Source organism: Equus caballus, chromosome X, assembly GCF_041296265.1.
Source record: "Equus caballus isolate H_3958 breed thoroughbred chromosome X, TB-T2T, whole genome shotgun sequence".
Taxonomy (NCBI): Eukaryota; Metazoa; Chordata; class Mammalia; order Perissodactyla; family Equidae; genus Equus; species Equus caballus.
This window is the reverse complement of record NC_091715.1, coordinates 18,793,036-18,810,326: the sequence shown is the minus strand read 5'-3', so window position 1 is coordinate 18,810,326 and position 17,291 is coordinate 18,793,036. Positions and strand designations below refer to the sequence as shown.

Sequence of the window (17,291 nt, the reverse complement as noted above, 5' to 3'; positions counted from 1 at the left end):
GCCCCTAAAATGAATGACTGGTTTTCAGCTTGGCTGTTATGTGCTAGATGGAAGCCTTCTTTCTGTGTCTGATTTTCAGGAATTTCCCATATCAGCAATGATCTCCTACATTTTTTTCCCCTGAAATTGTGAAAGTTTGAAATATGCACCTGTAATTTATGGCAAATTATTTTAAACAATAAGTATACACAACCAAACTGTTTTTTCTTATTCTATCATTCTTACTATCTTTTTATTTGCTCATGTTGCACAGTTTTAATGTGTGTGTCCCAAGATGTCTGTAGTTGTCATATGCTTTAATACAGTTCTTTTGGAAACAAGAAAAAGGAAAATTCTCTTCCTTACCAGTCATGTATGGAATAGCAATGGATCTTTTATATTTTGTTTCAAGGTCAGTGGGGAGAAATTATATGACTGGGGTTTACGAGGATACATAGTCGTAGAAGATTTGTGGAAGGAGAACTTTCAAAAGGTAAGAAAGATCTTTTTCATTATCTTCCTTTTGGTTTAAATATGTAGTTTCTCTAGGGTTTTGTAAAATTCTTGATAAAACTGTTGCTTGATCTTGCTTTTTCTGTTTTTTGTTTCACCTTTAGCTCAGATTCTCTAGTGGCCTTTGTTGGAGGAGCAATAGAACTTCTGTGCATTTGGTTGTTATCAGCAGAGCTGAATAAGTGGTGACCGTAAAATGCCTTCCACCGCAGTCTTAGACCATAATTTCCACTGTATTATATTTATAATTTGCTCAAAGGGTACCATATTATCTGAAAGTTTTCTCAAAACTGGCTTCAAAGGGAACATACTGTGCTCCCAGGCAAAAGACAAATAACCAAGATTCCTTCTCTTGCTAGTTCACTTATCATAAGCTCCAATCTTTCCTTTAGCAGTACTGTACCTGTTCATCCCCTAGCCTTCTTGGCCTAGTTAAAGACGTGAGCCATGGCATGTTAGGGAGCAGCCACCAGCTACAGGCCACGTGCTGATTAGTGGATGAGCAACAGAGGGAGGAGGTTGTGTAATTGTAAGGTGGTATCATCTTTCATCTCCTCTCACAGCCACTCAGCTGACCAGATGCTGCCCCTGTTTGCTGGAACATTCTCTCTTTCCTCTGATAAGGAGGAGTAAGTACAGAACAGGACATCAGGCCTCCAAGCACTCAGAGGCACAGCTCTCTGAGGAAGAATTAGCGTTCTTATAGTAACACCTTCTACGTCATAGATTGAAGGAAGTTCATTTTGACTCCTGTCATCTCAAATCGGAATACTCTTTTAAAAAATATAAATAACTATTTCAAAATTAAAGTCCAGAATTTTGAACTAGAATTTGGAAGCAGCAGTGTAGAGTAAATTATAAGCCCTCTTCATTATTTACATAAATAATCTCTCAGTGAAATCTTTAATTTTTTACTGGTGGTTTCTAAAGGAATTAATTTCTCTCGAGCCTATTTAAACTAGCTCTTGAGTGGGAAATTCTATATTAATATCAAGTGCCCTTTGGCAGTCCCTTTTAAAGAATAAACATTCATAGTTTTATTTTCATTTCTCTGACATTTTCTTTGGAAGCTTTCTTTCCTGTTTAAAAAATTCCTTAAGTCCACACTGAATTTTATATGGGAAAGGAAATAGAATGTCAGGAAAACTATACACAACTCTAGAAAGAAATGTGGAAAGTGAAACTCAGCCTCAGCTGAGTGCTCACTGTGGTGTCAGTGCAGACCAATGCACATGAAAGCCGGGGGCGGGGGGCGTCCCCTGGGAGCCCCTGAGTGCTCACGGTGGTGTCAGGCAGACGCCTGCACACCAAGCCAGTGGGGAGGTCGCCCGGAGCCTCTCACTCGGAAATAGCTTTCTCTCCTGTGAGAGTTCAGCTCAGTGCAGAAGCAACGGGACTGTGGTTGGAATGCAAGTTAAACAGGCCAGCATTTTATGGTAATTTGAAAACATTAGATATTAAAGCTACTCAAATTTATATGTGAGTCTTTGGGGAGTGAAGTAGTAAAGATGTCTAATTAGCTCATGGTTGGTCTGTATTTCTTTCTCTGGTCTTCTATGCCCTTGCCCTCTTCACAGTCATCGAGAACTTAGTGTTCTTTCATTTGTTTACTCTCAAAGCATAATTTTCCTGACAGCTGTCTGTTCTCAATAGAGGGTAATAAAATCGACGTTGACTACTTAAACATTTAGCACAAACTTTAAATGAAAAATAGCAGAAGTCTCTATTAATTCAGGATCTGATATGCTTAGATTTCAGGAATTATTTGATAGTGAAATGCCATTGTTTTTTTATGGATTCTCCTACCCCCTTCTTGTTGGATTTTTTGGGTTTCAGCATTTTTTTTTTGCTTTTGTTTTGTTAGTGAGAACAAAGACTTAAGCTGCCCTGGAACAGAAATCTTTTTGGGCCCAGGAGCTGTCTCTTTAAAGGGAATTGGGGGACACTTCATGAAGGAGATTTTTGTTTGTTTCTTAGCTTGTTTGGAAGTTGATTTTCAAGTCAGGCTTCAATTACCAGTCTCAGTTAGGTGCAATCTAATTCATAAATTGTTTGTACTATAATGATGTAACAGATGTACATGGTTTTGGTTGGTTGTAAATAGTCAGAAATTTGTGGACATTGTGTTTACAACTGGGCCCTGAATTTTTTTTTTAAAAAGATTTTATTTTACCTTTTTCTCCCCAAAGCCCCCTGGTACATAGTTGTATATTTTTAGCTGTGGGTCCCTCTAGTTGTGGCATGTGGGATGCCGCCTCAGCATGGCCTGATGAGCGGTGCCATGTCTGCACCCAGGATCCGAACCGGCGAAACCCTGGGCCGCCGAAGCGGAGCGCACAAACTTAACCACTCAGCAATGGGGCCAGCCCCTGGGCCCTGAAATTTTAAGTGGTGTGAATGATGGCTCAGTTCTCAATCATGTTATTTCCCATGGAGCTATATTACTCTCAAAGACCCTAAATAAGCCTGTGGCATTTTTCTGCTCTGCCACATCCCTTTTCCCTTTTAGGAATTAATTCTAAATGTTTGCACTGAGCCTTCTACCAGTAAAATTTGGATGAGGTAGTCTTTCAGTTCTGTCATTGTCATTGGTCAGTTAAGAGGAATTTATGTGCTTCAGCTAAAATAAACTCTGTTGGGGCTGGCCCGGTGGTGCGGTGGTTAAGTGTGCACGTTCCACTTCGGCGCCCTGGGGTTCACCAGTTCAGATCCCGGGTGCGGACATGGCACCACTTGGCAAGACGTGCTGTGGTAGGTGTCCCACATAGAAAGTAGAGGGAGATGGGCATGGATCTTAGCTCAGGGCCAGTCTTCCTCAGCAAAAAAGAGGAGGATTGGCAGCAGATGTTAGCTTAGGGCTGGTCTTCCTCAAAAAAAAAATGAACTCTGTCAGAACTGTGAAGCAAAGATGGATGTGTCCAGAAATATTGTCATCATAGTGTGGTCTAGCGTTTGGGGTTTTTTTTTGAGATAAAAGAACATATTTCATACACACACACAGTTTAAAATCCAACAATATAATGACCACATATATACCAATCAACCGTCCACCTTTAAAAATAGGAAATTACCGGGGCCGGCCCCGTGGCCGACTGGTTAAGTTCGCGTGCTCCGCTGCAGGCGGCCCGGTGTTTCGTTGGTTCGAATCCTGGGTGTGGACATGGCACTGCTCATCAAACCACGCTGAGGTAGCGTCCCACGTACCACAAGTAGAAGGACCCACAATGAAATATACAACTATGTACCAGGGGGCTTTGGGGAGAAAAAGGAAAAATAAAAAATCTTTAAAAAAAAATAGGAAATTACCAATACCTTCCGAGGTCTCCGTAAGCCCCTTTGTCTTGAGACCCAAAGGGAATCACTATCCAGAATTTTGTGTTTTCATTCCCTTGTTTTTCTTTTAGTTTAACCACATATGAATATATTCTAGACCATTGTAGTTGAGCTTGCCTGTTTTTTGCCTTTATAATATAAATATATCAATATGTATAAATAAATATATAGAGTTTATCTATATGGAGTCTTACTATATGTATTATTTTGTAACTTGTTTTGTTCCCTTAACATTGTATTTATGGGGTATGTATGGCTGCAGTTTATTCATTTTCATTACCATAGAATATTTCTTTGTGGGAAAATACTCATGTTGATGGTGGGTTGGGTGGTTTTCAGTATATTGTTGTTACTGTATATTAGTGATATATATATATGGTTGTTATGGTAGATTAGCTCACACCCAGCTGTGAGCATTTTTGTACATGTGTCATGGTTTATTAAGAGTTTTTCTAGTCTGAGATTCCTGGTTCATAGGGTCTGCATATCACTTTTACTAGATGATGCCAGTTAGTTTTCCAGAGTGGTTGTTTCCATTTTTTTGCCAGTCTGTTGGCTTTAAAACAGTTTTTCATTGTGTGTGGGGGTGTGTGTGTGTATGTGTATGTGGTTTTATGTTATTCCCCAATTTTCATTTTGAAAAAATTTCAAAACTACAGAACAGCTGCAGGAATAGTAGAATGAATATACCCTTCACTTAGATTCACCAATTAACATTTTGCTGCGTTTGCCTTGTTCATCTTTTTACACATGTACAGGTGCTCACACACACATGTATTTTATTTTTCTGAACCATTTGAGAATTAGTTGTAGGTGTTATTGGGCTTTCTACCCATATCTAATTCAGCATATATTTCCAAAGAACATGGACATGTGCTGATATAATCACAGTACCGTTATGCTCAAGAAAGTTAACATTTTATTATTTACATAAACATTACCTAATATACAGTTCATATTCAGATTTCCCCGGTTGCCCCAATAATGTGCTTTCCTTCAACTTTTTTAATTAATTAATTTTTTTATAGGTGAGTGAAGTATTATAAGGGAATCACCCTTGTAACCATCATCTAGGGCTAAAAAATAGAACTTTACGAGCCGCTCCAGAAACCCCTCCATGTAGCCCACCCCAATCACAGTCCTCTCTCTCCATCCAAAACTACTGACTTTTTTTTTTTTGAGGAAGATTAGCCCTGAGCTAACTGCTGCCAATCTTTCTCCTTTCGCTGAGAAAGAATGGCCCTGAGCTAACATCCGTGCCCATCTTCCTCTACTTTATATGTGGGACGCCTACCACGGCATGGCTTGACAAGTGGTGCCATGTCCACACCCAGGATCGGAACCAGCGAACCCCAGGCTGCCAAAGCGGAACATGTGCACTTAACCGCTGCACCACCGGGCCGGCCCCTTTTGACCATTTTTTTATTGGGTTGGTTTTTCTGTTGTTGAGATATATGAGTTCTTTGTACATTTTGGATATTAACCCCTTAACTGATATATGGTTGGCAAATATCTTCTCCCAATTGTTAGGTTGTCTTTTCTTTTTGTTGATGGTTTCCTTTGCTGTGCAGAAGCTTTTTAGTTTGATGTAGTCCCATTTGCTCATTTTTTCTTTTGTTTCCTTTGCCCGGTCAGACATGGTACTTGAAAATATGCTGCTAAGACCGATGTCAAAGAGCGTACTGCCTGTGTTTTCTTCTAGAAGTTTCATGGTTTCAGGTCTTACATTCAAGTCTTTAGTCCATTTTGAGTTGATTTTTGTGCATGGTGTAAGGGAATGGTCTACTTTCATTCTTTTGCATGTGGCTGTCCAGTTTTCCCAACACCATTATTGAAGAGACTCTCCTTTCTCCACTGTATGCTCTTGGCTCTCTTGTCAAATATTAGCTGTCCATAAATGTGTGGGTTTATTTCTGGGCTCTCGATTCTGTTCCATCTCTGTGTGTGTCTGTTTTTGTGCCAGTACCATGCAGTTTTGGTTACTGTGGCTTTGCAGTATATTTTGAAATCAGGGAGTATGATACCTCCAGCTTTGTTCTTTTTTCTCAGGAATCCTTTGGCTATTCGGGGTCTTTTGTTGTTCCATATAAATTTTAGGATTCTTTGTTCTATTTCTGTGAAAAATGTTGTTGGACCCTTGATAGGGATTGCATTGAATCTATAGATTGCTTTAGGAAGTATGGACATTTTAACGATGTTAATTCTTCCAATCCAAGAGCATGGCATATTTTTCCATTTCTTTGTGTCATCTTTGATTTCTTTCAGCAATGTTTTGTAGTTTTCGATGTACAGATCTTTTACCTCTTTGGTTAAATTTACTCCTAGATATTTTATTCTTTTTGTTGTAATTGTAAATGGGATTGTATTCTTGATTTCTCTTTCTGCTGCTTCGTTGTTAGTGTATAGAAATGCAACCGATTTTTGTATGTTGATTTTGTATCCCACAACTTGACTGTATTCCTTTATTATTTCTAAAAGTTTTTTAGTGGATTCTTTAGGGTTTTCTATATATAAAATCATGTCATCTGCAAAGAGTAACAGTTTCACTTCTTCTTTTCCAATGTGGATCCCTTTTATTTCTTTTTCTTGCCTGATTGCTCTGGCTAGGACTTCCAATACTATGTTAAATAAGAGTGGTGACAGTGGGCATCCTTGTCTGGTTCCTGTTCTTAGAGGGATAGCTTCCAGTTTTTCTCCATTGAGAATGATATTTGCTGTGGGTTTGTCATATATGGCCTTTATTATGTTGAGGTATTTTCCTTCTATACCCATGTTATTTAGAGTTTTTATCATAAATGGATGCTGTATCTTATCAGATGCTTTCTCTGCATCTATGGAGATGATCCTGTGATTTTTATTCTTCATTTTGTTAATGTGGTGTATCACTTTGATAGATTTGTGGATGTTGAACCATCCCTGCATCCCTGGAATGAAACCCACTTGATCATGATGTATGATCTTTCTAATGTATTGTTGTATTCAATTTGCTAGTATTTTGTTGAGGATTTTTGCATTGATGTTCATCAGTGATATTGGCCTGTAATTTTCTTTTTTGTGTGTTGTCCTTGTCTGGTTTTGGTATCAGGATAATGTTGGCTTCGTAGAATGAGTTAGGAAGCCTCCCCTCTTCTTCAATTTTTTGGAGCAGGTTGAGAAGTATAGGTAGTAAGTCTTCTTTGAATGTTTGGTAGAATTCACCAGGGAAGCCATCTGGTCCTGGACTTTTATTTTTTGGGAGGTTTTTGATTACTGTTTCGATCTCCTTACTGGTGATTGGTCTATCAAAATTCTCTACTTCTTGATTAAGTTTTGGAAGGTTCTATGATTTAAGAATTTATCCATTTCTTCTAGATTATCCAATTTGTTGGCGTATAGCTTTTCATAGTCTTCTTATTATCTTTTGTATTTCTGAGGTGTCCATTGTAATTTCTCCTCTTTCATTTCTGATTTTATTTATTTGAGCCTTCTCTCTTTTTTTCTTTGTGAGTCTAGCTAAAGGTTTGTCAATTTTGTTTATCTTTTCAAAGAGCCAGCTGTTGGTTTCATTAATTTTTTCTGTTGTTTTTTTAGTTTCTATTTTGTTTATTTCTGCTCTGATTTTTATTATTTCCTTCCTTCTGCTGATTTTGGGCTTTGTTTGTTCTTCTTTTTCCAGTTCCTTTAGATGCGCTGTTAGATTGTTTATTTAGGATATTTCTTCTTTGTTGAGGTAGGTCAGAAGTTCTTAATGTAGTAGATTTATCGATCTTCTCCATATGGCTTTCATTCTTTGATTCTAGGCGCTTAATAAAAGCATGAAACTATTTATTGATTATCCATTGCTAATCTGAAACCCTTTCAGAATAGTCCCAGCCCAAGGTCTGAGTATCACAGATGGAGATCAGTGTGGGTGTCAGGCCCCAGAGTCACAGATGGCTCTTTTGGAGTTGTCCTGTAATTAGCCAAACACAGCAGTGTGTCTCAGTAAATGTCATGTATAGTTTTTACTAGGTTTTTAAAAAATGTAACAAGTTACTATCAAAGAGTTGTAGAATGACTGCTAAAGGCCAACAATAACTAAAAAGAGAAATCTTAATAATACTTTAAAGGGCAGGAAAATGCATAAAGAAATATAACCCTGTTACTAACATGAAAACTGAGCAGAACTTCTGAAGCTGAGCTTTTAATAGTTATGTTCAGGCCCTTGCTGGCTCAGCAGGAAAATGAAAGGGAAGCAGCAGCCGCCACCCTGAGTAAATATGCCCTGCTTTCTCTTCCCCATTCTAAATTCCTCAGCTTTCTAAACACGCTCAGGTTTAGCCGTAAGTTATTTGATTTAAAAATGATCATCTTTGAAATAAGCCAGTCACAGAAGGAGAAACACTGCATGATTCTACTTATAGGAAGTATCTAAAATAATCAAACTCACCAAAGCAGAGAGTAGAATGGTGGTTGCCGGGGGCAATGGGGAGTTGTTACTCAATGAGTATAAAGTGTCAGTTATATAAGAGGAATAAGTTCTAGAGATCTGCTGTGCAACATCGTCCCTGTAGTCAACAATACTGTATCATGCACTTAAAAGTTGGTCAGGAGGGTAGACCTCGTGTTAAGTGTTCTTACCACAATAAAATAAAAATAAGAACAATGTGGTATTTTCCATAAAGCTAAATTTGTTCTGAATTTGTGCCCTTTCTAGTTTTCGCTGTTTAAAATTCTAAGAAATAAAGGTACTATGCAATGATTTTTTTTTAAGCATCATTACTTAGCAAAATAAAAAGTTAGAAATCCTGAAAAAAAAAAAAAACCCAAAACAAAGGATCATCTCCTTTTTCGAAAGGCATACGCTTGTTGTATCAGAAAAGGTGAACCAGGCAGGATGCAGTGTGGCCTGGGGGCCAAGAGAGTGGACTCCACAGTGGGCGGACCAGACTCTCCCCCACCTCATTATAAGCCTTGAAACCTTGGGAAATTGCTCTGGGAAATGGGGATAGTACCTCATGGGGCTGTCTTGAGGATTAAATGAGTTTATACGTGTGAGAAACACATAAAATGGACAGACTCTAGCACATGATAGCCGTGAGAGATGTCATGTGACACTGTGCATTTTCGTTTCTGCCTGAGAAGATAACATTTTCTGGTGGAAAATGGAGCCATTGGTCTTATAACCATTAGTTATGAGTCTTCCTATCAGTGTTTTAGTTTCCTATTGCTGCTGTAAGAAATGGCCATAAATTTACTGGCTGAAAGTAATGCACAGTTATTATCTTAGACTCCATAGGTCAGAAGTCTGCTGCTAAATCAAGGTATCAGCAGGGCAGCATTCCTTTCTGGAGGCTCCAGGGGAGAATCGGTTCCCTGCTCATTCAGGTTGCTGACAGAATTCAGTTCCTTACAGTTGTAGGCCCAATGCCTGTTTTGCTGGCTGTTAGCTGAGGGCTGTTCCCAGCTTCTAGATGTTGCAGCGTTCCTTCACTCACACGCTTCTTCCTCCATCTTCTAAGCCAGCCACGGCAGGTCAAGTCCTTTTCACATCCCATTTCTGTGACCCTGTCTTCTGCCTGCCTCGTAGACTATAGGAACCCATGTGATTTGATTGGGCTCACCCAGATAATCCAAAATAATCTCCCTATTGTAAGATCTGCTGAATAACAACCTTAATTCCAATGTCAGCTTAGTTCGCGTTTGCCCTATAAGGTAACACAGTCACAGGTTCCAAGATTAGGATGCAGACATTTTTGGGAGCCATTATTCTGCCTACCACATCCAGTGAATGGGTGTTTCATTGGGGTCTTTAACAGGTCATTTATCCTTACCTTTTATTTCCTCATCAACAAAGTTAAGTGGCCTACCACATAGGATAGGTCAGTAATGTTTATTAAGCACTTGCTGTGAGCTTGGCCCTGGGTGCTAAACTCTGCTCATGAAGAGTCTTTTAGACAGGTTCTACTATTAGCCCTGTTTTACAAATGAGGAAACTGCATTTTGAAGAAGTTAAGTAATCAATAAAAATAATTCCACTGGTAAGGGGCTCAGACATTTCAGTGGCTGCTATACCTCACAGGTTTGGCTGGAAATCCCCTTCACATGACAGTGTATTATAATTAGAAATAAATGTTTTGATTAAAACAACTGTTTCAATTTTGCCAATAGAAATTGTCATTCATGTTCATGGACATGGTAAGAAAATACATTTTCTACTATAGCCTAGCCAAGTTGACACGTAAAACCAACCATTGTATTCCTCTTTAGCTTATTCCTCTAGCTCTGTGCAGTCCAATATGGCAGCCACTAGCTATGGAGTACTTGAAATGTAGTTAGTCTGAATTGAGGTGTACTCTAAGTATAAGTTCATGCCAAATTTAGAAGACATGATACAAATAGGTAGAATGTAAACGATCTTATTTTTATATTGATTGATTTTTATATTAATTATATGTTGAAATAATATTATCTTAGATATGTTGAGTTAAATAAAACTTATTAATTACTAAAAGAACTAACAAAAATCAGTATTAAAATCACATTATAAGGAGAATGGTTGAGTTATAAAATATTTTAAATAAAACTGTCTGAAAATGCAAAAAAATTAATTTCTGTCTTGTGCTAAATCACAAACTGCCTTTCGAAGAATGTTGTTTTTTCTGAGATCATGGTGGTCTCTGCCAAGAGAGATCTGATATGTCATAGGGTGGATGGGCTCAATATTTCTTTAGTGAGATATTTGACTGTCATGTTTTGTTATACTATGAGTGATATGTAACCAAACAACAATTTCCTAGCAACAGAGTTGTTTTCCTCAACCACAAGAATGTTTTTATATGCTCATTTTCTTAATGTCCAAAAGATAAAAAAGCTTATGAATTTAGCGTCTTATATTTTTGAGATTGAGATGCTGGCAAGTATAGATAGCAGAATATATAAGAATATCACTAGAAGTACATGGCAACCATTATGTTAAGGTAATTCAGAGCTAAAATAGATTTAACTAGGTAGAGAACCACATGGTCTTTATGACAGACCTGGTTCTTGGACATGGTTATTTCACTTACCTTCATAAGCCTCTTTTTATCTCTTCTTGTTCTTCATTAATTACATACCCAAACTTTTTTTTTTTTTATGCTCATCAGATCTCTCGGTTCTACCCCATTCCATTTGTTTATTCAACAAGTGTTTGAATACTGTATGCTAGAAGATCCTAGGGATATTGTGCCCTCCTGAAGCTTATATATCAGTGAAGGTTTCAAACATGAATGAAAGAATTACGCAAATCAGGAAGTGCATGGATGCTATGAATGTGAATAAAATGTTCTCATCGAAATCGAAGGGCAGGGGACCTGGGAAAGCCTTCATCTAAAGGATGAATAGCATTTAGCCAGGCAAAAATTGGGATTGACCGCTCTAGGTCAAGGGATACATTTTGCAAAGGTCTCTTCCCAGGAAAGAACTTGGCAAGTTGGAAGATCAATAGCAGGAAGGCCTCTGGAGCTGTGTGTGTGTGTGAAAGTGGCTCTGGAAGAAGAGAGTAAGGCACATAGGCGCTGATCCCTGTAGGGCTCTGTTCAGAGCAACAAGTAGACCTGGGTGTTGTATAATGATCCACAGTAATACATATGGCCTTGTTCCCCAGAACATCATCAAGTGGATGTGATCTATAGATAGGGGACCATATAATTTATCATCCAAACCAGGGTAAATTGGTTTATCTTTGGACTCTTTGAGAGTGAAAGGAGGCACTATTATTTATGTTGGGAAAATGGGTATAAACTAGTATAACTTGGGCAAGTCAGGATGTATGATCAGCATGCTTAGAGACCAGTTCTCAACCACTCTGGTAAGCCTGAAGTTGCCTAGAAAGCATGCTCTGAAATTACAGAGTTAATCACGTGCTCTGCTTTCTCACTCTCCCCTCCTTCACCCATGGATAACTCTGAGAGAAGGCCACCAGGAGAGCCCTCACCAAGTCTAGACCACAGAATCACAGCCCCACTGCCCACTCAACTGCAGCCTGGTGTTTTTCAGATTGCCATCACATGAGAACTCAGATCCTTGACATACATCAGGTCTTACTAATGTGTTTTCAGAATTAAAGTCTTAAAAAGATATAGGAAAGAAAGAAAGACCTTAAACATTTAACACATGAACTTTTCCCACTAGAAACTTTCCTACATCACTTCTCATGGATGACATGACCTAATTATATGTTCCCAGATGGCAGCCAGGCAGAATGAGTGTGGTTCCATTACAACCTCTTTCAGAGTAAACATGTTTTGTGATTTGGCCCCTATGGTGGATGGTACACAGAGCGGAGCACCTACGGGAAGGTGTAATTTTTCTTCTTTAACAATGACAGCGGCATAAAGTAATAATGAAATATTTTCACTATTGATTTGATTTTTTATGGGATCAACTGTTTGGCCAAATCCGTGTAGTAAAGATCAATGGGGCCTTATTTCCTGGTCTTCTCTGTGCCTAAATCACTGTACAGCAGAGCCCTCAGGGAGCCCTAGTAATTCCTTCAGTTTACTGAGAAATGGGTCATTTTGCATTATAATAATATTTAATGTTTGTATTCAGCCACATACTAAAGACGAGGACTTTGAGCTGTTCCACTGTTTCTTTAGAAGTTTCACTATTTCTTTTCAAACTATATTAATATTCTTACTTTTTGTTTTACAAGCCAGGAAACGTGAAGAATTCACCCGGAAATAAGTAGAATACTTCATGCTCTGCCCGTTTTAATCAGGTAAAGAACCAGAAAACTCTGTGGTTATTTATTTTTTTTTTTTTAGCCTTGTTAGCACCAGCTGAAATGACTTGTCTTTAATTAATTAAATTAATTATAGCAGTTTCAACTCTGTGTGGATGATATTTCTTTCCATCTTTAATTTCTGGGCTTAAAGGCCATGACTTATTCAGTTGTGTTTGTTCCTGAGAAGTACCTGGGTTTTTTACATAACCTAGAACTCGACACTTGGTATTTGTCTACAAAACTATTTCAAACAGTTGAAAAATGCCATTATTCCTTAGGTTTATTTTTTTTTCAAACAACACTTCATGATAGTAAGCACACTTGTATTCATCTAATTGTCATTCTATAAACATTTTTGAATGCATGACTGTTGTAGAGAAGCTCAAGAGTATATAGAGATATTATCATAAGTGACACAGAGAATTCATAGATGTAATTATTCGTTCTTTAAAGATTGAATAACCTGAGGCTAGAAAAAGTTAGGATGATGGATGAAGTCAGGAAATCAGTGTGATTTCTTCTGGTCTTAAATTCAATTCAGCATTTATTTTCATTCATGTGTTCAATATTTACTCATTGAGTACCTGCTAAGTACAAAACACCATTGTATTAATATTAGTTTATGTAGATATTAAAAATTGTATAATAGCACTTGTGATTTCCTTGTAATTATATTGAATTTGGAAATAATCTAAATATTCAATTACAGGAAAATAGCTTAATTATGGTATAGCCATAAAGAGGAATGTTTTATTATGTTTCAGTAATATTTAATTGCTTGGAAACATGTACACAGTTATTGTTAAGTGGAAAAACAAAGGGTAGTATGATAGATTTTTAGAGGGAATAAAGACCAGGAAATACAACAAAAAATTTAAGTGTATATCTTGGGATAGTAGGATTTAGGATGGTTTTTATATTTTTTCTTATGTATAACTTTCTATATTTTAAATTTTTCTGCAATAAATATGAATTTTCTTTTATAATAAAAATTTTTTTAAAAATTAGTGTTACATTTATTGTGAATCATGGCTGCTATTTAAAATTCCTGAAAGCTGTGGATTTGAGGTTTTTCTTTCTCAAGCTGTCTCCATATTTTTAGAGACCCAGAAAGTCTTAGAATTTGAGAGGGGTCATCTGGCCCAACCCCCAGCCTCAAGCATAAATCCCCTGTAGCCCTGTGTGTTCCCACTTTTCACTCCACTAATAGGAAATTCACCCCACAGGGCAGCCATCTTTGGGGAGTTCTCCTTTTTAGGAAGCTGTTTCTTATACTAAGCAAAAATATGTTTCCTTAGAACTCCTATGTTATGGTCCGAATCCTGCCTTAAGGGTCACAGAAAACAAATCCAGATCCTCTTTCACATTACAGCCCTTCATGTGGAAACTCCAAGTCAGTAGTTCTCAAATTTTATTGTACAAAAAAATTACCTGGGGAGCTTGTTAAAAGGCAGAGGCTTAGGCCCTACCCAGAATCAGCATCTCTGGAGAGTGGAGCCAGATGTGCACTGGAAGTATTATTAGAAGAGGGACAAGAGGATGAGCAGCCAGGAAGCCACACGTGTTTTCCAGAGACTTTACATTGAATATGGTTATATTCCTCTACAGGGACAATGAGACATGGAATAAAGGGAAACTATATAAATACGCATTTGATTTTTCAAAAATATTCTTGGCCAGAGTTCAGCTTACTGTATATACAACCTTGATTTCATCCTTTCTTTCTTTTAGATCTTTATTGGAGATGTAGTTTTTTATTACAAAACTGATGTATATTTGTTGTGAAGAAATTTTTTTAGATGAATATTTTTAAAGCTTGTTTTGTGCTCTGTTACTTCCCCAGAGGTAATTTCTGTTAATAGTTTGGTATATCATTCCAAACTTTTTCTCTATATGTAAATGTGGGTGGTGTTGGGGGGGGGTACACTCCCCCACACACATATGTGTCTGTACATGCTTTTGGTTTTCTGACAGAATGAGATCATATTCCTCGTATTGTTTTGCAAGTACACTGAAAGCTCCATGAGGGTACATCTCGTGATTTTATTATCACACCTAAAGAAATTAACACTAATTCCTTCATATCATCTTATATCCAGACAGTATGCAGATTTCCCTGATTGTCTCATTAATAACTTTTTACAGTTGGTTTGTTTGAATCAGGATCCAAACAAGATCTGCCCGTTGTGTTTGACTGATACGTCTCTTAAGTCCCATTTAAACTGTAATACTTCCTTCTCCCTCATTTTTCCCTTGCCGTTTATTTGTTGAAAAACTGGGCTTATTTGTCCTTTAGAATTTCCCGTGTTCTGGCTGTGGCTGAGTCCCACGTTTAGTGTCGTTCTGTTTGTCTCTTGGTTCCTCTCTTCTCTGCTTTTCCCATAAACTGATAGTTGCATCTGACGTCTTAGTTAGATTTAGGTTCCGTTTTTTGGTAAGAATACTTCATAGAGAGTGCTAGGTTTACCTGTGTTGAATGAATGAGTGAACTTGCTTTTTTTCACTTAATATATTGTGTACATCTGTCCCTGTCGGTACTTATACATCTGTCTCATTCCTCCTCTAGTTGCTTAATAATTTCCTAGCATAGACTACCATGATCTGTTGAATCTTTATTAATATGGGTTGTTTCCAGTTTATAGTTTTTAACGATGCAGTAAATCTATTGACTTCTTAGAGAAGTCCATAACTGATTAATAAACTGAGATAGAAAAGGTGAGCTAGTGGTTTATATGTTTAATTTAAGAATTTTTGGTTTTATATTAAAAAAATCAAGCAAGTAGTCACTGGCCTTTAAAATATTTATCAACCTCTAATTGCTAAGTAGATTCATTAAATATTAGGTAAAAAACAATCTGGAGAAGAGTCGGTTTGTCTTTGGTGTGTCTTTGATGTGTCTTTGGATTGACGTGTGTTTCATTCCAGAAAAGAATAATGGGATGATGTGAGGAAAGGTATGCGTCAGACTGACAATGATATAATCATGTTCTCCTCCAGCAGATGGATGGAAACGTGGCTGTTTGGTTTTCAGAAGGGGAAAGATGTGGTGTGTGCTGTGCCATTTAGGCATTTATTTTTTGTGTGTTCATCCATCCGTTTAATTATGCTCAGATACACAGCCAGTTGAGAATCTGAATGTAGTATTGATGAAACACAGAACTTCTGGTTTTCAGTTTACCCATCTATAAAATGGGAATAATTACAGTTTTCTCTGGCTCATTATGATCCTCATGGTCATATAATGGTAATGTAAATATTTGATGTGGTTCCTCTATTTAAACCTAAAGACTTTTCAAAATGCCAAAATGTAGAGTTGTTTTGATTTTTTTCTGGCACAGTTTACTTATTTTTTTTTTCTTTTAGTTATAGGTAAACATTGGAAACTCCATACAGTAAACCAGTATTTCTACAGAAAAATGGCAGAGAGTCAGTGCTGAATGTAGTAAATCAGCTTTCTTCTCCGGGAAGAACTATACTAGGCCTCTTTGTTATCTTGGGCGATGCCATACTACAAATGGACTAATCTGAAATCCTTTCACCTAGAGATCATGTACAAGCCTTAGAACTCCTCGTTCTCATGTTGCTATTTATGTACATAATTAAAATTCCAAGTTAAAAAAAAAGTTGTCGTGCTTTTTTCCTGATATTATTGAGTGATGGTTTAAGTGTAGCTAGTGCTCATGTGTGGGTATGTGTGGTATGTGTCTCTGGGTGTATATGTGTGTGTGTGTGTGTGTGGTGTAAAGAAAACCATTATAACTCTTCTTAGGGCAGTATCAGCTGGCAGTCTGCAGAGTCCAAGTCCCACAGCAGAGTCGAGTCAAAAAGAATGGCTCTGGAGCTGAGAGATGCTCCTTCAGTAGCCAGCACAAGGAGCAAAACTTGTAAGTAATAGTTTGCCTGACCATGGTTAGAAGACATACAAAAGAAACAGTGACCATGACCCCTTGTTGTATGCCGTTGTCTCCCAGCTTGTACAGATCATCCGGTTCTTGAATGCCGCTGGGAGGTGCATAATGAAGTAGTCTCTGTCCTCTGCCAGTGGAGGAGTGGCATGCGGTTGTGTGTGTTGGTTCTCTGTATATAGGCCTTATGTTCACCTTTGTGGCTCCTGAATGCATAGCTCATTGAACTCCGTATTCCGTGCTGGTGGAACCAGCAGGAGCCTGTTTTGACTTGTCTGCCAGCCAGGAAGGATGGCAGGGGAACAGTATGTGAAAGAGAATTGAGAATTTCCAAATTTCAATCAGATTTGGAAATTAAAAGTTGTCTTTGTATTCTTGGAGTGTCAATTTAGTTCCTAATTGTTGACCTTCAAGAATTGATGGCAGTTGGTAAGAAAGCAGTACACACATGGAACATGCACATGGTAAATACACTTGGTAGAGCCAAAATGGTAGGAATGGTGCCAGCATTGTTACCACATAAATGAGCTGAAGCGAATTTATCCCTAGTGACCCAGAAGTCTTTTATTTCCTTTTGTGCTGGAATACTTTTGTGTTACTGTACCAATCATCCAAATATATTAAAGCTGTGCCAAAATTATAATAATCTCCTTATAAATATTCTATTATTATTTCAGGCTTTTCCCATTGGCTTGGCTTCCTGTATCACCTCCAGAAAGTAGAGATTCCACAAGTTTCCTCATTCTTGAGCTTGCTTGATCTAGAGAAGATGAAGAAATGGCCCACACCACAGCATGCTCTGGAGATCATTAATCAAAAGGTATTTGAGTGCC

The 17,291-nt window shown here is 37.8% G+C and overlaps 1 protein-coding gene across 1 annotated transcript in view; it reads left to right on the top strand.

The window, feature by feature from the left end:
• The window catches only part of APOO (apolipoprotein O), a 55,761-nt gene extending 39,585 nt beyond the window's left edge, over window positions 1–16,176 (top strand). The window contains exons 7-9 of the mRNA XM_014728790.3: window positions 392–472; window positions 12,482–12,547; window positions 15,917–16,176. Of these exons, the coding sequence (XP_014584276.1) occupies window positions 392–472; window positions 12,482–12,517 (117 nt within the window). The 3' untranslated portion in view covers window positions 12,518–12,547; window positions 15,917–16,176. The remainder of the gene's footprint in view (window positions 1–391; window positions 473–12,481; window positions 12,548–15,916) is intronic.
• Window positions 16,177–17,291: the final 1,115 nt, after the last annotated feature.